Raw genomic sequence first — 21,772 nt, 5'->3', positions numbered from 1 at the left:
ATGGCTTCTTCACCCCCCTTTCCCATGAGTGTCTACTCCTTGGCTACTGTCCTCAATGCTCCCATTTGTTTGCCCTGCCTCTCTCTGGGCCCAAGCCTACACGACTGCCCAGAATGGGAGTGCAAGGCAATTGGTAGCTGCTGCATCATATTCATGGTGCTTTCATGGCTCAGAGAGGAAAGATGAACAGGCAGCAATAGCAACAAAGAGCCTGCAGGATCCAGGCCTTGGTAGTGGGCTCCACAGGGTTGTGTGGGTGCCTGATGGTGCCGAACCATTTAATACTACTAACCAGGAACAGAAAGCAGGAGAGAGACACTTTCATTCTGATGCAAGCCTATGCATCTTGGGACCACCCCCCCCTAATTCCAGACACACATTGCTAGACATGTGCCCCAAAACTGTTTTTACAGCTAAACAAGGAGGACCATCAAACCTTGGTGGGCTGCCATGCATAGCTGATATGATGCCTTCAGCTTGGGAGGTCACAAGTTGCACATCTAGCCAATTTAGTTTTTACATTCAAGCTAGAAAATGTGGGGAGGGGGGAAGTATTTGGTGTCACACAATCTATTTTCCCTTTTTGTTACCCTAGGAATCTAGGACACACTAATTTCTATGTTTGCATAAAATCAGAAAAGTGGCTCAAAGACAGACTTTTCCCCATCCCACTGAAGCTCCATTGATTTAATGCCCCGCTCCCCAGTTCAAGTTGTCTGACCTCCTCAAACAAGCACTCTGATGCATTCTTCTTGCTTAGGAAAACAGATGAGGCTTCTGGAGATTCAGTATTATGAGCCAGTATTCAGAGATGCTCGTTAATGTCAAGAATAGAAACTGGCAAGCAGCGGGTGTGTGTGGGAAGGGAAAAGTGAATCTATAATAAGTAATATCACTCAAGCAACACTGGAGAGGTTTGAGCATTCGTGTTAATCTTGACTCTTCAGTTCAGGTAAAAATCAATCTATCAGAATCTCAAACTTTATTCCTTTCACATCTAGCCACCTTCCATTTTAGCCTGCTAAGTTTAGAACCAAAAGTGCCTCTTTTTGTGTGTGTGTCACAAAAGCATCTTAAAAATATTCTCTTCTTCCGCTTCTGAACACAGGACTATCTTTATCATTGACCAACACATTTTGACAAGTTCTGATGACCTCCCTTATTCAGCTTAGTATTACAGAGGCAGAGTTACAGAAAGCAAACATTTATCTGTGGCTCAGTTTTTACATGCCAGGTTTTTCTTCCCATTAGCTCCCTCCTGACAGGTAACATAACCTTAGCGTACTTTGATCATGGAACAGAAAATCACAAATATAGACTTCCACACAAAAGCCCACATGAACTTACCTTTGTGTTCCTGTTTTGACCACTGAAGGTCCATGTGCCACAAATCTACTATCTTTGTCAAAATCCACAGGCTTTAAAGCTTAGTGATTATTGTTTAGGGTTGCACTGTGTAAAGACGGAGAGGGAGTTTCCCAGGAGCAGATTTGATCATATGGATGAGTGATTCACAGTTAATTCAGTCACTCAGACAGCGCTCATCAACATGGTGTTACATAAGGCATCACAACATTCATGATGTAGCACTTCCAACTAGCAAGTCATTAGGCATGTCACATTTCTAGGTACAGGGCAGTATTTGATTTTCTAAATACATGATTCAAAGAATCATGCAGTGTGACAAGCCCAGTGCTTGTTCGTGGCATCTGCTACTGAGTGCTTTTCAATCCTCACTGTACAGTAACCTTAGAATTTAAAGTCACTCCATTATACATGATACCAACTAAACCTATCTTACAAAACAATAAAACATGGATATGATTTAGACTCAGATGGGTCTGTTTGGAGCATAATGCAGCTTATGACCTACAGTACGAAGTTCTGAGTCATCATGCAGATTAAAGTTGTGCCAAACCTCATTCTGTCTGTATTTATGGACCCAACATCATTTCACTGAATGAAATCCAACTACCTCAGTGTTTCCCAACCTTTTTTGGGCAAAGGCACACTTGTTTCATGAAAAAAATCTCGAGGCACACCACCATTACAGCCCCGTGACGTCAGCGCGCAGCGTCACGCCGGGAGGGACGCACGAAAGTGTAAGTTTCAATTTTTCCCCTCCCCCTTGCCTTCCTTCTGTGCCAACCGCCAAAAAGCCAAGAAAAAAGCCAAGACTTTAGGGCAGCAGGTCGACACGGAAGAAGCTCCTACCTAAGGACAGGTGCGACGGCCGTGTCCTCTTCTGCCACACTTGGCAGCCCTGCCTCACGGTCGTGACTCCCACCCTGATTTCTCCCCGCAGGTCGAGCGGCACAGGCAGCCCAATGTGTCCAGCCCAGACACAAGCCCCGCTTCCCCACTCTAGATCCTGAATGCGACCAAGTGCTCTGGACTCCCGAGCAGGGTGGGAAAGAGGACTCGCATCTGGTAGCCTCCGGGCTCCTCGCCTGCTCGAGGGATGGCATTGCAGGCAAGCTGCCGGCCGTCGCCATCGCCGCCCCCTCATGCGAGTGGACCTGCCCGGAGTGGTGGGCCGGGGGAGGCTCGCTCTCTGTGGGGATGTGGCCCGCACGTGCGGCCCCGCTTCCTCCTGCCCAGGGCTGAGCTCCTTACCCGCGATCTCGGTCTCGCGCACGCGGATCCCACTTATTCCGAAGCTCGCGCCACTAGCCGGGGCTCTCACACCGTGCCAGGGCGAGGCGGCGCGGCCCACTGACGTCATCGCGGCTCGCCGCCGCCCTCGACTTCCCTGTTCCCTCCCCTCCCTCGGGTCGCCGTGGTTACCGAGGACTGCAAGCTGCTCAGGCGAGCGTGGGGCATTAAGTGGGAGAAGGAAAATTAAAATTAAAACTCGCCTGAAGGCCGCCTCTCCGGATATGAAGCTATCTTTCGAATTTTTTAATTTTTCCAGCGGCACACCAGGCAACGTCTCGCGGCACACTAGTGTGCCGCGGAACACCGGTTGGGAAACACTGAACTACCTCAAACTCAGAGTATATTGATTGATTTCAGTGGGTCTACTCTAAATACATCCTGATGGGGTCACGAAGAGTCGGACACGACTAAACTACTAAACAACAACATTATTTATACCCCACCCATCTGGGCGGCTTCCAACAAAATATTAAAATACAGTAATGCATCAAACATTAAAAGATTCCCTAAACAGGGCTGCCTTCAGATGTCTTCTAAAAGTCTGGTAGTTATTGTTCTCTTTGACATCTGGTGGGAGAGCATTCCACAAGGTAGGTGCCACTACCGAGAAGGCCCTCTGCCTGGTTCCCTGTAACTTGGCTTCTCGCAGTGAGGGAACCGCCAGAAGGCCCTCGGTGCTGGACCTCAGTAGCTTGTTCAGTTGGAGAGATTCAGTTCAATTCAACAGATAGGATGCTATTCACAGAGTCTCACGGGAAAACATTTTTCTTTATACCAAAATGCAGCAGAAAGTGTCCGGGTTTGTACGCAGCCACAAGGCCAACCCATCAAACTCTTTCCTCCTTCTTAAACAGGCTACCTTGTTTAGACCTTGATGTATCCCAAGAAGGGTACTGGGGCAACTCTATGAAGAGCCTATAGAGCGATAGTTCCAGATGAGTTCAAGTGAGTCAACCATGTGGAAAGTAGTTAGTCAGCCTAGGCACATGTGATGCAAGTGGGCCCACAGGACTGCCTTTGGAAGACAGTAAAAGTGGCACTCCTGCCTAACTCAGTTACGGTACTGCTGCCTGGTTCTTAGTTCAGACGAGTAGAAGGAAAGCCCAGCAAAGAACTAGAGCAGCTTCCCTCAGTCTGGAGACCTCCAGATGTTTTGGACTACAACTCCCATCAGCCCCAGCCAGTATGGCCATTAGTCAGGATGATGGAAGTTGTAGTCCAAAACATCTGGAGGGCACTGCGAGAGGGTAGCCTGGTCCAGAGTCTTGTATAGAAACACTCCGTTGAACTAATTGATAGGACTTGTATTACAAAAAGGATAGGCACTGCTGCTATGAGGAAAGGCAATTGATGTGCTCTTGTACAGCTCCTGGCCATTTTTTCAGTGGGGATGGCCAGGGGATATGTTCCAATAGATTGTGCATCATGTGCACCAAAGATGTGGATTTCAACTGTGCTTCAGAACAGCTTTGGGAGACATATGAAGGCTTTTGCAAACCTAACAAGGATTATGTGTGGTTTTAAAACCACACATACACAAAATCTTACAGCAATTTCTTGAGCTGCATCAATAGGAGTGTTCACACAATGCATTCAGCAAATGTGCAATCTGTCTACACAAGTCCGAGCTGTACCCTTGTACAATTATTCACATGTAGTGTTCAATGAGTGCATGGTCTGTGTGCGTACAAATTGAGCTATCATGTGTATACTCTTTCACACAAACACCTATAGATGTGTAGAGATAGATTGTACATGTGTGCAGCATAACATGTGAACAAGCCACTTCTGCTAAAATTCCCCAGGATGTCGGGAGTAATTGGTTGTTGGGTGGCTATGAGGAATGCTCAGTGAACAGCCATTTGACAGAAACAACTTGATCTGGTTCCTTACTATATTCCACACAGCCCCCCCCCACTTCTTCTGGGTTCAACTTCTATTTGGCTGGAGGATTGCTGACTATCTGCTTCCAGAGGAGTGTTTAAAGGAAGTGGTTGGTGTGAAACCAATATTCAGTCAAATAACTGCCAGATAAATGTGAATTTTGGCAGGGTGAAGCAATTGCTTTTTCCTTGTTTCATGGCTGACAGTTAATTACATTCTTTATTTGTGATGTACTCATTAGAGGAATCTTCTGCAAAGGCATAGATAGAGTGAATTAATTTTTGATTTGTAAATATTGGGATAGGTTGAATATGAGCAATGGTACAGTTGATGAATTTGGCTATTTTTGTTTTTATTTAACCGTCTCTCCCCCCCCCCTTCTTCTTTGGCAAATTCTGAAAATAACTGGAAAACCTCACCAATTTGTGGGGGAGGGAGGATTCCAAATGCACAAAAACATTCCATTTTCGTTGAAAAGGATTCATATAAATAGCCTATATGAAACTCATTTAGTGGTAGATGTAACAGCAATAATTAATTATGTATTTCAGGCATATGGTTTCCCTAGTTTATTTTTATATGTACGTTCATCTAGTTTTACTGACCAATCGGAAGACGACATCTGCATGTGTGTATCGAAGCGTTTGCTGTTCCCTAGACATTATGATTCCCACTTGGGGAGCCCATCAGCCTGCACTACAAATTCATTAGGCTTGAATGCTATCCTCTAGAGACTCCAGACTAGTATATTTGGCATACTTTTAAACAAGTGAAAGGAAAGCAGAAATAATAATGAGCTAGAGGAATAACTTTTAGCCAAGAGATTATGAAGGTTAATCCAATCAGTGGAGGTCATGGAGAAAACCCCTTGAGAACTGTATCTATTTTATTTCTGCATCTGTGACACGATTCTGGAGGGGTTTTTTTCCCACACTCTTACACTGAATATTGTCTAGCTTTGTGGAAAGCCAGTAGTTGCTAGGGATCAGCGTGTATAACAGCTAGTTAAACTGTTGTACGAGGGCCTGGGAGGCCTGGGTTCAAATCTCCACTCAGCCATGAAGCTCACTGAATGACCTTGGGACAGTCGCTGTCTCTTGGTGTAATGTATCCTCTCGGATGATAAAATATGGGAAAATGAGGGGAGGCTAGGGAAGTCATTTTGAGCTCTTTGGAGTAAAGGTAGGATATAAACGCAGATAAATAGATAAACCTAACTACACACACACAAACCCAGACTCTGACCCCCATATCTTTGGATAAATAGATGGAGAGGCATGCTAAAAGAGAACAGGGCCCAGATGTTCTCTCTGTGTATTTAACCATGGTTTATAAAGCTTAGAACACATTTCATGCCCATTTGTTCCTTTCATTTCTTCTGCACATGAGGCTATGGTTTTCGTACCGTGTTTTGTTCAAACCATGGTTTCCCATCCCATCTAAGCTGTTTAGAACAAGAAAATGCCATGCCATGCAATGAGCGCTCCTCCCTTCAGACTGGAAGAATTTATTCATAGCTCTCTGTATAAATGTCTTTTCCTGACCAATGCAATAAATGTAGAACACTCACTTGATCCTTCTGTGATACTGCTGATTATGGAACTCCCACCAGCCGAACCACATCTCTTGCTGTTTTGGAATTGTTTCCTTCGTCTGGCCCAACGATCTACTGCTTCTTCATGGGAACTGCTGGCGTCATTTGATGCTTGCTCATCAGACAGTATTTTGCCCGTGTCTTCCAACGCAGCAGCTACATAATTGCATAATTTTCAGGAGGAAAAAAAGCAAAGTGTATTTACTATTAAATACATGTTACAAGCCATGCTCCCTTTTCTACATCAGGATAAAACTGCAAGCCTGCTCTTATTTATTTGCAAGTAAATTATGTTGAAATGAGAGATTAACTTCCGTATACTTTCACAGTATCCAGAAGTATTCAGAACAGGGGTCAGCAACCTTTTTCAGCCGTGGGCCAGTCCACTGTCCCTCAGACCATGTGGTGGGCCGGACTATATTTTGAAAAAAATAATGAACGAATTCCTATGACCCACAAGTAACTCAGAGATGCACTTTAAATAAAAGCACACATTCTGCTCATGTAAAAACATCAGGCAGACCCCACAAAAACCCAGAGACGGATTTTAAATAAAAGGACACATTCTACTCATGTAAAAACATGCTGATTCCCGGACTGTCTGTGGGTCGAATTGAGAAGGCGATTGGGCCGCATCCGGCCCCCGGGCCTTAGTTTGCCTACCCATGATTCAGAAGAACCTCCAGTGCAGTACATGGGAGGAGGGGAGGGGAAATAGTTCGGTCAGACAAGCTGGAATGCGTTCGCAGGTGAAACAATTGGAAGAGTGTGGCATTGAAGTCCATCCACAGTGTTGAGTAGATTAATTGGTAACATTTCTCAGTTCAAAACCTTCAAGAGATTCTAATTGATTTCAGGGGAGATTATTTTAAAAACCGAATATTCGAAATACAAACACTTGTAAAAGATCAGCAGGTAAAAATCCCCATGCCTGCTGTGACACATGCATTCAATCCTAATGAAGTGTATTTTAAAAAAAAAATACAGGATCTCAAAGCAGCTGTCTTATTACAAAAGAATTTCAGAAATAGACTTGAAAGAGAAGTTGCTGAATTGCAGCTTATTATAAACTGAAAACTATGGAGAGACCTGGTCTGAATAGAAATACAGTGGTACCTCTGGTTGTGGACGGGATCCATTCCGGAGCTCCGGCTGGATCCCAAGGTTTTCGCAACTGGAGAAGCTTGTTCTGTGCATGCGTGTGCGACAAAAACCGGAAAAATACTTCCAGGTTTGCCACGTGTGTATCCCGAAGAATACGTAACCAGAGATACTCATAAAGCAGAGGTACAACTGTATTGGATTCTTGTCTGATTACATATGCTAAAGCTATTTTTGGTCATCTGCATACTATCCCTTGCTTTTTCATGTAGGAATAAGTGCAGTCGTTAACAGTCGTCAACAGGTTTACCATACCCATTGAGTCAATCACGCATCTCCTTACTACCCTTGTGAGAAAAACCCCTCCCCACCCTCCCACTATATATAAGGGTCTGGTGACTTCTGTTTCAGTGTATCTGAAGAAGTGTGCATGCACATGAAAGGTTATACCCAGAACAAACTTAGCTGGTCTCTAAGGTGCTACTGGACAATTTTTTAATTTATTTTTAAAAAGTTATTTTCTCTGGTGTGCAAATTTAACACTATATTTAACCAATTAAGCACAACTAAAACACATCTATTTATCAACTAAGATTTCTTTCATTGGGTGATAGCCTTAGAAATAGTTACTAGCCTTTGATTATTTAGGCTGCAATCCTATATACACAAATCACTTATCTGGGAGTAAGCAGAACTGAACTCAGTGGGGATTTCTTCTGATATATGGTTAGAACTGCACTGTTTGTGCCTGTAAAATATGTAAGCATGTAATTGGGCAAGTGTATAAATCAATGTTTAACACAGATAGAGACACCTGAATGCATATTACCCAATCTATATTCAAATATAATTGTAAAATTTTGCATTCAACTAAGTTTTACATAGAGTAGAACCATTAAAATTAATAAACATAAGTTAGCGGTGTCCATTTTTTTAAATGGGTGTATTCTGAATAGGACTAACATTGGATGCAACCCTTTATTTTGATTTGCTTAGAGCAGGCTTCCTCAACCTCCAGATGTTTTGAGACTAAAATTCCCACCATTCCTGACCACTGGTTCTGCTAGCTAGGGATCATGGGAGTTGTAGGCCAAAAACATCTCGAGGGCAGAGGTTGAGGAATTCTGGCTTAGAGTACTGAAACCACACATTGATTTAATATTGTTCATTCACACGGTCAATCTGTAAGATGCCTATTCTGGTGGGAGCCTCACTCCAGTAAACAAGTGTTTTTGTAGGCACCCGTGCTTTGGAATAAGGTCCAAAGTTATAAAAGCAAATGGCTGTGCAACAGAGTTTAATGTTGGGATCATAGCTGTCAACCTTTCCTTTTTCTTGCGAGGAATCCTATTCAGAATAAGGGAATTTCCCTTTAAAAAAAGGGAAAAGTTGACAGCTATGGTTGTGATCCAGAGTGCAAATGGAGATCCAGATCTCTTTAAAGAAAGTGGGAGGACTTTATGTTTGCAAAACCGAAGTAAAGTAGCCATTGCTTCTTCCTTCTCAAGAAGCAATGGGCGCTTCTATGAACAAAGCTTTACCCCAAATGTTCAAGACAGGTTTTTCTCCTCTTTGGTTTCATTGAGTGATTCCCATTTTTTTAAAAAAAGTATCTGCTAATACCGCCTCTAGCTTCCTCCTTTGAAATGATGCTTGGTATCTCTTTTTTTGTTGCAGGGGCAGGTTGCAATGACAGAAGTAAAAGGTAAAGGGTAAAGGGACCCCTGACCGTTAGGTCCAGTCGTGAACGACTCTGGCATTGCGGCGCTCATCTTGCTTTACTGGCCGAGGGAGCCGACGTACAGCTTCCGGGTCATGTGGCCAGCATGACTAAGCCGCTTCTGGCGAACCAGAGCAGCGCACGGAAACGCCGTTTACCTTCCCGCTGGAGCGGTACCTATTTATCTACTTGCACTTTGATGTGCTTTCGAACTGCTAGGTTGGCAGGAGCAGGGACCGAGTAACAGGAGCTCACCCCGTCGCGGGGATTCGAACTGCCGACCTTCTGATTGGCAAGCCCTAGGCTCAGTGGTTTAGACCACAGTGCCACCAATTTGCTGCAGTGTCCACCGGGAGGTGTAATCATATTGCAGGGAACTCGCTTTCAGAACATTGGTTTAAACCCAGCCTTTCCCAGCCTGGTGGGATGTTTGTGTTACAACGTCCATCTGTTCCAGACAGCACACTGGTGGGAGTACTAGTTCAAAACACGTAGAATCACAGAAGTGTCTTGGAAGGAACCCTGGGGATCATCCAGTCCAACCCCCTCCAATGCAGGAATATGGAGATCGAACCTGAAACCTTGGCATTATCAGCACCATGCTCTGACCAATTGAACGAGTAACACACAGAAAATCAACTATGCAGGTTTTAAAGCACAAGAAAAAGAAATATTAAAGTGACAACAGTTTGCGGCAATGAGAGGAAAACCAAGCTGCCCTTTAATAATTTAGAAATTATTTACTTTGCTGCTTCTTTAACGGATGGGAGCGGAGCTTTGAGATACAGTGTTCTTCCCGGTATACACTTTCCAGAAACTAAAAACTTCCTTTCCTCCTCACAGGGAATATTTGGTTGCCTCTTTGTTTATATCCATCTCTATTAAGCTGCTTTTGCAGCATCCTGTCCAGGGGCAGGGTTTGTAAAGCCAGTCATGTGCCCTTTAGATTATTGCTTCTTCTTCTTCTTCTTCTTTATTTATGCCTTAAAATGTTCTTATAAATTAAGGCAGCAATGATCTATGCATCAGGAATCACAGCATGATAAGGGGAACAACCAAGTGTAAAGAATGATGAAATATCTAAAATTTGACATAGGTTATGAAACTATTCTCCCCCCCCCTTTTTTTTTTACCTTGCCATCTTTCAAGTTTCAAAATAAGCTTGACACACATCTGGAGAATAATAAGCTGGATTGGACCGCATATAAATAACTATTTGGCCTGCTGTGACGCATGGATTTAAGGCCACCTGAAGAAACCGCTACTTGTTTGTCTGAACTGGCCTCGAGGAAATTGCAGTGTTTGGAATAAGTGCCAGGGGCCTTCCAGACTGTTGCTATTTTTGCAGGTAGGATTCAACGGCACACTGGCCAGTACACAATCCAAATAGATTTTATGTTTTTGCGCAACAAACCCATTCAAAAATGAAAACCTAACTTTTCATGGTCAATGATGGGGGAATGCAGTGGAAAGTGTTGGATAAGAATTGCTTGATGTAACATCAAATGGTTTCAGCTGTATGTTGCAGTGAATTCTGGGAAGTCTTTCAGGTGCACCCTCATTTTCTACAGATGCTGTCTAGGCCTAGACTCAGCCAGTGACCCCATGCAGTTTCATGTTTTAAGGAAAGATGGGCAACTCTATTTTAGGTAAGTTGCCTGACATTATTGGCTTGCTAACTTGGGAACCCCATTGGACACAATTTGAAAACAACTGGATTAGAGAAAGAAATACCTTACTGAAGGATCATGTTAGCATTTTACCAACCTTACCAGCATTCCCAAGTCCAGCTCTACTTTGCTAATATGTGACATTTTGAGTTTAAAGCATACTAGTATTAATTCTACTTAGAACAACTGAGGCCTACTTTCAGAAGGCACTGGGTCAAGGAAGGTATCTGCACAAACAGTAAGATGAGGCAGCAAAAATATATGTCCTTCAAGCAGGAGTAAAACTTGCAAGTTGTGTCTAGACTGCTCCTCCATTGGAGTTAAGAAGGGGGTCCCTTTATGATTAACAAAGCTGACTAGTTCTCAGAAGGACATTTCATTGCAACCCTTTGCCTTGATGCATAAAGTAAGAACAAACTATTGTTTCCAAGGAATCTGGAAGTACTTACCTGTCTGGTTGTTTGGGGGCAAAGTGTCTGTGCTCTGGCCCAAATCTGTCTTTATTTCACTTTGTACCTCTGGTTTTTCACAACTAGGTTTGAGTAACTCCTGCACTTGATCTGTTGCTAAATGTTTTCCAGAAAGATCAGAGGAACATATATCTTGTTTGCTGGAAAGCATCTCGGGTGCTTCAGTATCAGCCAAAACCTGCTCATCTTCTAAAGAGCAAGATACAGCATCAGCCTGGGCAGAAGCATCTTGGCAATCTTCATGCATGTCTTCAGGCATCTCCTCAACTTCTGCAAAGCTCTGGGATTCATTATCAAAATCTGGTTCCTCAGCATCCAACAGAGGTGACATAAATGCTTCCCTTATGCTGCAGGGCAATAAGGGCTCCTTTTTTATTGCCAAGTCAAAAGATTCTGCCACAGACTTTCTCTCACCTTGAATGATAAGTCTGCGTTCTAATTCTCCAGTTATTACAGTCATCACTGATCTTCTCCGTTTCATCGTTATATCAGACTCTGCAATACTCAGCTGATGATTTCCATTGGGCTGTTCTGCAGAGAATTGGCCTTGGGTGCTTTCTGTATCAGCAATGTTATTGTCATCTTTATAGTCACTAGACTGGTTTCCAGAATGCAAGGAAACTTTATTAAATAATTCTTCATTCTGTACTTCTATGTATGCTTGGACTTTGTAATGATCACTGCTTAGAACCTCATAATCATTTCCACCATTTGCGAGTTCAGTGTATTCCTCAGATACATTTAGTGTTCTCAGAGGCTCAATGGGTCCACATTCTTCCTTATGTTCTTCATTGGAATTGGCAATGGAATGAAAATCCTCTCCAGCCACCCAATCCATTTCTCTACAGTCCTCTATGTATTCTAAAGAGTGATCCATGAAAAAAGCATTGCCTAGGTTTTCTTCCAGCTCAGCATGGTACACAGTCATTTCATGGTCATACGAGGTGAAGGAATAGCAGCATTTAAGATCTCTGAGATTACCGAACAATGATGCAAAACTTGAGGAAAGTTCTGTACAGCTGGTAGGCGTATGGGCATTCTTGCTGTAAGGGTTCAATGCTTGGCTTGGCTTGGGTAGCACTTTTAAGGATAAAGATGGCATTGAATAGAAACCAGAGTCTCTTCTAGGATGAAATGATGACAATATATCAACAGGGGTGGCTGGGAAAGAATTGCTTCTTGTGTTTTTTGATTCCATATGTGAAACACGCATAATATTCCTTGTGTCTATTAGACTGCTGTTCCTTACTTGGTGAGCATCACTCATCTCATCATTAGGTTTCTTTCCAGGATATATTTCTCTGGAACTGCAGTCTTCTAGAGGAGATTCTCCAGTATAGCTAAATTCTGAAAAAACAATTTCTTTATAGAAATCTTTTCCATTGGCACACTCCTTCCTTCTGTCACCTTTCTCTTGACAGAGATCACTTCCTTCTCCATAATTTAAGGCAGCTGAGAAAGTATCTGACATGTTCATGTCACCTGATGGACTTAAGGATACAACTTCAGTGGCACTATCTAAGCAGATTTCCTCAGAGTCAGCAAACTCAGCTGGTGGAGGTATCGGGGCATACCACTCTGGACCCATGTAACTTGGGAATGATTCCTCCTTCTCCTGAAAGCTAAAATCTGACTCAAAATCTGAATAAGATTCCTCGGTGGTAGAATAATCCGTATCACTGGACATTTTTCTATATTTTGAGCTCCTAGCTGGGTCACATTTCCTTGCTTCAACACCAGGCTCGACACTAACCCTTAGTTTCTGCTTCCTATTGATATATTGCACCTTGATTTCCTTCCCTACAATGCTAATTGACATGGATGGATTTGGGTTACTGGCCATTTGGATCTTGCATTTAGATGGTGTCTCATATTTTCCAGAAAGAATGCTGGATGGTCTTCGCTCCTTGTGCTGCTTACAACAATGGCTTTTATGATAACACCTATTCTTAGGACATTTCCATTTTCCAGATGCGGAGTCTGTTCCAGGAAGTGAATCTTTCTTCACTTCCACTTTCATATTAAAGGAACCACATTTCACTTCTGCAATAAATACATTCTCCGACTGAGGAGAACGCACACTGTCGGAGTTGCATTCCAGTGTGATGTTTCCTGTTGAGGTTTCTGATTCATCAACACTTATCACTGCTAAGACTTCATCTTGCTGAGTAGAAAAAGCCAGCAAAGGACAATCTTTTTCTTGTTTTCCTTCTTTCGCACTGTCAGATATGTTTTCTTCTTCTCTGTTTTCAAGAGCACCCTCCTTGTTCTTTCTCCCATTCTCTAGTGTGCAAGAATGATTGCTTCTATTTTTGTCTGACTGTCCCATGTCCTCAGCTCCATGATTATTAGCTTCTGCTGGGAGCTCATTTCCTCTGCCTTCAACACCTTCAGTGTTTTGCTGGCATCTGCAGATGACTGGCATATGTTCGTCTGAAGAGTGAAAAGTAAAGGAAGAAGAACATTACTATTTTTAAAGAACACCTGGAAATCTAGGCTGGGTTGGGTGGTTGTTGTTGTTGTTTTTTGGAGAGTCAGAATCATCTGCACTATACATTTAAACCAGTATCATATCACTTTAAACAGCCCCCCCCAAAGAATCCTGGGAGCTGTAGTTTGTTATGGTTTCTGAGAGTTGTTAGGAGATCCCTATTCCTCTCACACAGCTATAGTTCTTTTTTTTTTATAAAATTTTTTATTGCGTTTCTTTCCATAGGTTAACAGCTTTGTTTACATAGCAACATGCAAGAAACATTTTTTATATATGAAGAAAAGTAAAGAAAAAGAAGAAAAAGTTAAGAAACTTTCATAACGTCCTTCAACAGTTCACTTTTGGACCTCCTCGCATCCTCTCGGCATTGCATTCATTATTCTAGCCAGTTCAGCAATTTGTTATCTTGTTTCCCATCTTGTTATACCTTTAAATTTATTATGTTACCAGTTTCAAAAATTTGTAATTTAGTTTTAACCCTCTTAATAAACATAATATTTTGTTTCTAATTTGTCTCGTTTTTTTCCATCAATACTTACTTTATCATTTACTTAAGTAAATTGCAGAAGCATAACGTTTCTTAATCGTGCGCAATCTTAACATTCAAACAACTTATAATATTTTTGCAAATAGTCCTTAAATTTTTTCCAGTCCTCCTCCATTGTTTCTTCGCTCAGATCTCGAATTCTGCCAGTCATTTCTGCCAACTCCATGTAGTCCATCAGCTGCGTCTGCCAGTCCTCCAGTGTGGGTAAATCTGGTGTCTTCCAGAACTTTGCGATAAGAATCCTAGCTGCTGTGGTTGCATACATAAACAAGGTTCTATCCTTCTTTGGCACCTTCCGGTCCACCATGCCCAGAAGAAAGGCCTCTGGTTTCTTAGAAAAGGTATATCTGAATACCTTTTTCAGCTCATTATGTATCATTTCCCAAAAGGCCTTTACTTTCGGGCAGGTCCACCAGAGGTGAAAGAATGTCCCTTCTGCCTCCTTACATTTCCAACACTTATTATCAGAAAGATGATATATTTTAGCCAACTTGACTGGGGTCATGTACCACCGGTATACCATTTTCATAATGTTCTCTTTCAAGGCACTGCATGCCGTGAATTTCATACCGGTGTTCCATAACCTTTCCCAGTCCTCAGACATAATGTTGTGTCCTACATCCTGTGCCCATTTTATCATAGCAGATTTAACTGTCTCATCCTGTGTGTTCCATTTAAGCAGCAAGTCATACATCCTCGAAAGTACCTTAGTCTTTGGTTCTAGTAACTCCGTCTCCAGTTTCGATTTCTCCAACTGGAAACCCACTTTTTTATCCATTTTAAATACCTCTTGAATTTGAGCATAATGTAACCAATCTCGCACCTTATTTTTCAGTTTGTCCTGGCTTTGGAGCTTCCAATTATCTCCAACTCTTTCAATCAATTCCCAATATTTTGGCCAGTAGGCCTCCATATTGGGCCTTTTTTTAGAAATCTTGGCTTCCACTGGTGATAACCACCTCGGGGTCTTGCTTTCTAATAAGTCCTTATACTTCATCCAGACGGCAAAAATTGATTTTCTGACAATATGGTTTTTAAACAGTTTATGAACCTTCGCCTTGTCATACCACAAGTATGCATGCCAACCATAAACATTGTCAAACCCTTCCAGATCTAGGACATCGGTGTTTTCCAACAGAAACCAATCCTTCAGCCAGCAGAAGGCTGCAGCCTCATAGTACAACCTTAAATCCGGCAGGGCAAACCCCCCTCTTTCTTTTGAGTCAGTTAGTATTTTAAATTTAATTCGGGGCTTTTTGCCCTGCCAGACAAACTTAGATATATCCTTCTGCCATTTTCCGAAACATTCCATTCTGTCCACAACCTGGAGGGTTTGAAATAAAAATAGCATTTTTGGCAGAACACACATCTTTATAGCTGCGATTTGGCCTGACAAGGTAAGTTTCAATCTTGACCAAATATCCAAGTCTTTTTTAATTTCCGACCAACATTTTTCATAATTATCTTTGAATAGATTTAAATTTTTGGTGGACAAAGATACCCCCAGGTATTTCACTTTTTTAACCACACTTAGCTCTGTCTCTCTCTGGTACCCCTCTATCTCTGTAGGCGTCAAATTTTTGGCCAAAACCTTAGTTTTTTGTTTGTTTAGCTTGAATCCCGCCACCCGACCAAACTCCAAAATAAGTTCAAGAACTCTTTTTGTGCTAGATTCTGGCTCCTGTACTGTAATGACTAGGTCATCTGCAAAAGCTTTCAGTTTGTATTGTTTCGCTCCGACCACTATACCCTGCACCAACTGGTCCTCCCTGATCATATTCAGCAGTACCTCCAGAACAGAAATAAATAGCAGAGGGGATAAAGGGCACCCCTGTCGTGTCCCTTTTTCAATTTGAAGTTCCTCCGATACCACATTGTTCACTATCAATTTAGCTTTTTGTTCTGAATAGATTGCTTCTAGTCCATTTTCAAACCCCCGTCCCACTCCCATCCCTTTCAAGTTTTTCTTCATAAACATCCAAGAAATGTTGTCAAATGCTTTCTCCGCATCAATAAAGATTAAAGCAGCCCTTGTGTTTCTAATTCGCAACAACTCCAGTATATCAATAATGTTCCTAGTGTTGTCAGACATATGTCTGCCAGGGAGAAAGCCTGCTTGGTCCTTGTGAATTACTTCATTTAGTACATTTTTAAGTCTATTTGCTAAAATGTCTGCAAATATTTTGTAATCCACATTCAGGAGTGAGATGGGACGGTAATTCTTAAGCTGAGTCTTTTCCCTTTCTGACTTGGGAATCAATGTGATAAATGCTTCTTTCCACGTTTCCGGTGCCTTTCTCCCCTCCATGATCTGGTTACAAACCTCCAACAACGGTTGTATCAAGTAGTCCTTCAAAGTCTTATAATATTTGGAGGTAAGTCCATCCGGGCCTGGAGATTTGCCCAGCTGCATGTTCTGGATGGCACCTTCAATTTCCTGTTGAGTTATCTTGCTGTTAAGAATTGATCTTTTATCTTGACTTATTTTAGGTAGTCCATTTATCCTCAAAAATTGATCTATTTCCGGTTCTTTCTGAGGCCCCTGTGCATAAAGATCTTTGAAGTATCTGTGGAAGCACTTTCTTATTTCTTCTGGTTTCTGAACTATTTTTCCTTGAATCTCCAAGTTTGTAACCGTATTTAACTTTTGTCTTTTTTTCAGCTGCCAAGCTAGCAACTTTCCACATTTATTTGCTGATTCAAACGATCTCTGCTTCATTTGTTTAATTTTCCACTCAATCTCTTGATTGATCAGTTTCGAATATTGTGCTTGATGGAATTTGATCTCTCTTAGCACCTCTTTTGACTTTGGTTTGGTTCTCAGCTTTTTCTCTCCTTCGCTTATTTTCTCTAGAATTTTTTCTTTTTTTCCATTCCAAAATTTCCTCTTTATTGTATTCTGTTGTATCAGAAACCCTCTCATTACGGCTTTACTTGCGTCCCAGATTGTTCTTTTCTCCACCGTAGTGTTCAAATTTATTTCAAAGTAGTCCTTTAACGTTTTTTGGGCCTTCTTAACAATCTCTTGATCTCTTAGCAAGGTGTCATTCATTCTCCACCTGAAGGATCCAGTTGGAAAAAGTCTCAATTCCATTTTTAAGGCATTATGGTCGGAGCAGGTTTTTGGGCAGATTTCCACTTTTCTTGTTTTCGGGGCCAGCCCTCTAGATATCCAAATTTGGTCAATTCGTGTCCATGACAAGTGGGCCTCAGAGAAGAAGGTTCCTTCTTTACCCAAGGGGTTCCTTGTCCTCCAAATGTCAATCAAGTCCATATTGTCTGTCATTTCAAAAAAGGTTTTAGGGAGTCTGCCGTCTGTTGTTAAGTTTTGATTTTGGGATTTGTCCATGTTTGTAGACACCACCCCATTCATATCTCCCATCACAATAATGTTAGAATAGTCCAAATAGTCCATCATTGTCTCATGCAGCTTCTTATAGAATTCTGATTTTCCATCATTTGGCGCATAAACTCCTAATATCAAAATCTTTTCCCCTTGTGTTTGGATTTCAATTGCGAGAATTCTTCCATGATCATCTTTGAATAGAAATTTTGGTGACAGGTTCTCCTTTGCATAAATTACAACGCCTCTTTTTTTAACTTTATCTGATGAGATAAATTCCTGGCCAAGTCTTTTATTGATTAATACTTTCCTATGGAGCCTAGTCACATGTGTTTCTTGAAGGCATATTACATCCAATTGTTCTTTTTTCAGGATATGAAATATCCTCCTCCTTTTTTCCGGAGAATTCCCGCCATTTATGTTCCAACTAAGTAGCTGCAGAGACATCCTGTTCTAATTAAGATGTTCTTAGGATGAGGTGTCTTCCTTTTGCTCAGATCCCGAGGGTGCAGGCGTTGGCCCGCTTCCAGGCAATATTGGTACTGGTAAGGTTGGAAGCCAATCCACTCCTTTTTGGAGATCTTCTCCGTGGTCGTGAAGGAACTTTTGGTTATCTTCAGGTGTTCTAATTTTAACCTTCCTTTCTTTGTAAGTAAAGGATAATCCTTGTGGAAACTCCCACCTATAGGGAATTGCGTTGTGTCTCAGCAATTTTGCTAGTTCTGAGTAGGTGGCTCTGAGGTCCAGCAACTGTCTCGGAATATCTCTATAAATTTCCACCCTTTTATCTTGTATTTCAATTGCTTTTTTGAAGTGTAGGCCTAGGATCTTGTCTCTCTCTTCCTTTGATCTTAAAATTATCAAACAGTCTCTGGATCTGTCTTTCCTTACCAATCTTCCCAGTCTATATGCTGAGACAATCTTGAAGTCTGTGTCCTCCTTTAAACCCCAGAACTTCGTGAATTCCTGCGTCAAGTATCCAATCAGGTCTCCTTGCTCGAGTTCCGGGATGCCTCTCAATTTGATGTTGCTCTCACACAGCTATAGTTCTAAGACTGGTGTACAGTCAATCCTCTTCCCAGTAACTCTGGGAGGAGACTAGGGTTCTCTTAATGACTCTCAGCAGCCATGGCCAACAGCAATTCTCAGGATTCTTTGGGGAAAGACATGGTGGTTTAAAGTGGTATGGTACTGGTTTAAATGTATAGTGCAGATGGAGCCACAGTTGGAATGAGGATACATTGCTCATAGTCACCTGATTTGTACAACGTGGAAAGCCAAACTTTGGTTTACCAGGACCACACAAATGTGCTGGCTCTTGGAGAAGAGTTTACACCTGCTTTGCTCTTCCTCAGCCCTTGCGGAGGAGAGTGCTTTAACCACAAGCCAAAATTCAGATGGCACACGAAACCAAACCTTGGCTTATTTGCCATGCTGAGCTAAAAGGTTCAGGTTTGGAGCAAACCAGCTGTAATCCGCTCCTTGGGAGCTTGTTACACGTGAGCGTGACCACTGTATATGCGGATTACATTTGGTGGTAAAGCTGGTTTGTAGGTTTTTGTGTTGTTTCAAACAGTCTGGAAGCTCTAATTCGATCTGAGATGCAAGGCAGCCTTTCTCAACCTGTGGGTCCCCAGATGTTGTTGAACTACAACTCCCATCACCCCTAGCTAGCAAGGCCAGAGCTCAGGGATGATGGGAGTTGTAGTCCAACAACATCTGGGGACCCACAGGTTGAGAACCACTGTGCTAGAGGGTCCATCATCAATGTGTTGGGCAAAACTTGGAAAATAACAACTTTCTCAAACCACTTTTGATTGTCTCGAAAACATTGCCTGTCTCCATTGTTATTGCGAGCTTCCACAAACTCTACTAATCTTACGAAAGGTTATTTTTGGAAGCGGTGCATGCATTTATAATTGCTGACTTGCAATATGCCAAACAGTTGATTTCTCTGCGTCTCTCCCCCTCCCTCGCTGCCGCTCAACAGTACACCCCACTTATATGGTACATGCTTATTATGCTCAGCTGCTCCCACAGTTCACAAGAAGCCATCATTTGTCATACTTGGCAGCAGCTGCGTTTCCCTTGGCCCCTACACCCTGCCTGTATGAATTCATCAATAGCAACTAAGTTGTCATTACTACGCTCAGTCATAATATTCCACATCCAGAATAAATGAATTGTTATAGATCTACCAATACAAGTCAGCTGGAAAGCATGATGACTTCTCTCTCGGGTCCCTTCAATGGGTGGTCGCCTTTCCTTTTGGCAGGAAGCCGAACAATCAGTGTAATTGACCTAGCTCCACTGCAAAGGGCATGAAAAACTCTCTTTTGGTGTCCTAGTTGCGTGAGAGCCTGGTTTGCATAGAGGAAAGTTTCCATGGTCTCCTATTATTGACTGGCATCTTGCCCTCCATTTAGGCCATGTGGTTAATCACAAGGGGTGATAAATATCATCATCAACAACAACATCATCATCAGCCCACCTATCTACTTGGGTTGTCCCAGCCACTCTGGGTGGCTACCAATGTAATATAAAAACATAACTAAACATCAAGCACTAAAAACTCGTGTGTGCTTACATAAATGCTATAAGCTCTCCATGTAAACAATCAAGAGCAAGTATATAGCATAGAAACTGCACAGTGGTATATCTGAGGACACGAAATATTCAGTGGTGACTGAACTCACAGAGAATTTGGACACTGAACTGAGCAGAGTCTGCATTTCACCTATTAAGCATAAAGTGAAAGAGTTAAAAACAGCCTTTTGAAAAGTGCATATCCTGAAACAAACTGTAATCCCACAGGGCTGAAACCTCATCTCATAAAGCTACTGCTCCCATTTATATTTTTTTAAGGAATAAATATTAGCATGTGGAACACATCAGTAATTCCAACAGAAAATAGCTTTATGACACTGCATCATATTGATTTCCATTATTTATCTTTGGGACGCATCCCATCCCATTCAGCACAGGCCACATTTTTGGCAACTGGTGCTTGCAAGGGAAGGAGTTTTCAAGGATCACCAACCTAGTCCCTATTATCAGGTAAACCATTGTTGCAAACTTACTTTCCCTGGTATCTGAGCTTTTCCTGCTCTTGTAGCTTCTCCTCCTTTTCCTGCTCATGTTGGAGGCCTGAATGTTCTCAGTGCTCTTCTGCTCTGCAATGGGATAGGGAGATAATCATTAGAAAGTATTCATTTTCAGGTTTGCTCTCCTCTTTGTCTCCTTTTCCAGGTCAATATCCACAGATAAGTTCAGAACTAGACAAGAAGCCCAAGCTGACAGTATGTTGAATGGCTTCACCTATCATCTGATACAGCACCAAGTTCCCTTGCAATGTTGGCAAAATGCAGTACAGTGGTACCTTGGATTGCAAACCTTTCCGGAGGTCCGTTCTTAAACCAAAGCGTTCTTAAACCGAGGCGCACTTTCCCTAATGAGCCCTCCCACCGCTGGTGTTCAGTTTCTGTTCGTCTTCTGGGGCAAAGTTCGCTAACTGGAACACCTACTTCCGCTTTTGCAGAGTTCGTTGTCCAAAGCATTCGTTAACAGGGCTGTTCATAGACCGAGGTACCACTGTAATTGGCTGGTTCTCAATGGAACTGGTAGAGTGGATAGAAGGGAGACCAACAGCAGGTGGAGCCAGATCCAATGATAGGCAGAGCTACTTAGAATCATAGAATTGTAGAGTTGGAAGAGACCACAAGAGTCATCTAGTCCAACCCCCTGCAATGCAGGGATCTTTTGGTCAAGGTGGGGCATGAACCCAGAACCCTGAGATTAAGAGTATTACACTCCACCGACTGAGCTATCCAGCTGCTCTTAATTCTAGTTTTGTCCCCATCCTTGTCTCCACTGAGTTGTACAAAGACATCTAAGGAAAGGACCTACCAGCCAATGCTACCCCCTGGTTGTAGGCAACAAGGCAGGCAGGTGGGGCTTGCTGAGGCCAGATTGAGGGGCAATGCTCTAGTCACTGGCAAAATTTCGTATTTTTGAATGTTATGGTTGTTCTGATTCAGTTTTTCTGAAACACTATTTGAAGGCTCAGGAAGTATTAGGAATGGCCAGTGAGTCATTCACATCCCCCTAATCAGAGAGATACTGTATATCTTGACAAACCAGGTTAAATCCAAACTAAGTCATACTTGGTTCTACCTGAAACCAATGGGACCAGTTAGCCATGAATTCTGCTCAACTAATTTAGTCTGGCTCCAGATTGAACCAGTAGATTGAAATAGTAGATTTGTTCCATTATTCCACATTAATCTGCAAACCA

General features: G+C 42.4%; 1 protein-coding gene across 1 annotated transcript in view; it reads right to left on the bottom strand.

Annotated features, from left to right (window-relative positions):
- LOC308597650 (uncharacterized protein) overlaps window positions 1-20,646 on the bottom strand; it is a 47,556-nt gene extending 26,910 nt beyond the window's left edge. Inside the window, exons 1-3 of the mRNA XM_081213560.1 lie at window positions 20,559-20,646; window positions 11,077-13,530; window positions 6,113-6,292 (exon numbers count right to left, since the gene is read on the bottom strand). Of these exons, the coding sequence (XP_081069686.1) occupies window positions 6,113-6,292; window positions 11,077-13,530; window positions 20,559-20,616 (2,692 nt within the window). The 5' untranslated portion in view covers window positions 20,617-20,646. The remainder of the gene's footprint in view (window positions 1-6,112; window positions 6,293-11,076; window positions 13,531-20,558) is intronic.
- Window positions 20,647-21,772: the final 1,126 nt, after the last annotated feature.

This window comes from Podarcis bocagei, assembly GCF_964188305.1.
Source record: "Podarcis bocagei genome assembly, chromosome: 11".
Taxonomy (NCBI): domain Eukaryota; kingdom Metazoa; phylum Chordata; class Lepidosauria; order Squamata; family Lacertidae; genus Podarcis; species Podarcis bocagei.
Note: the sequence above shows the minus strand (reverse complement) of the source record. Positions and strands in the feature narration are given on the sequence as shown.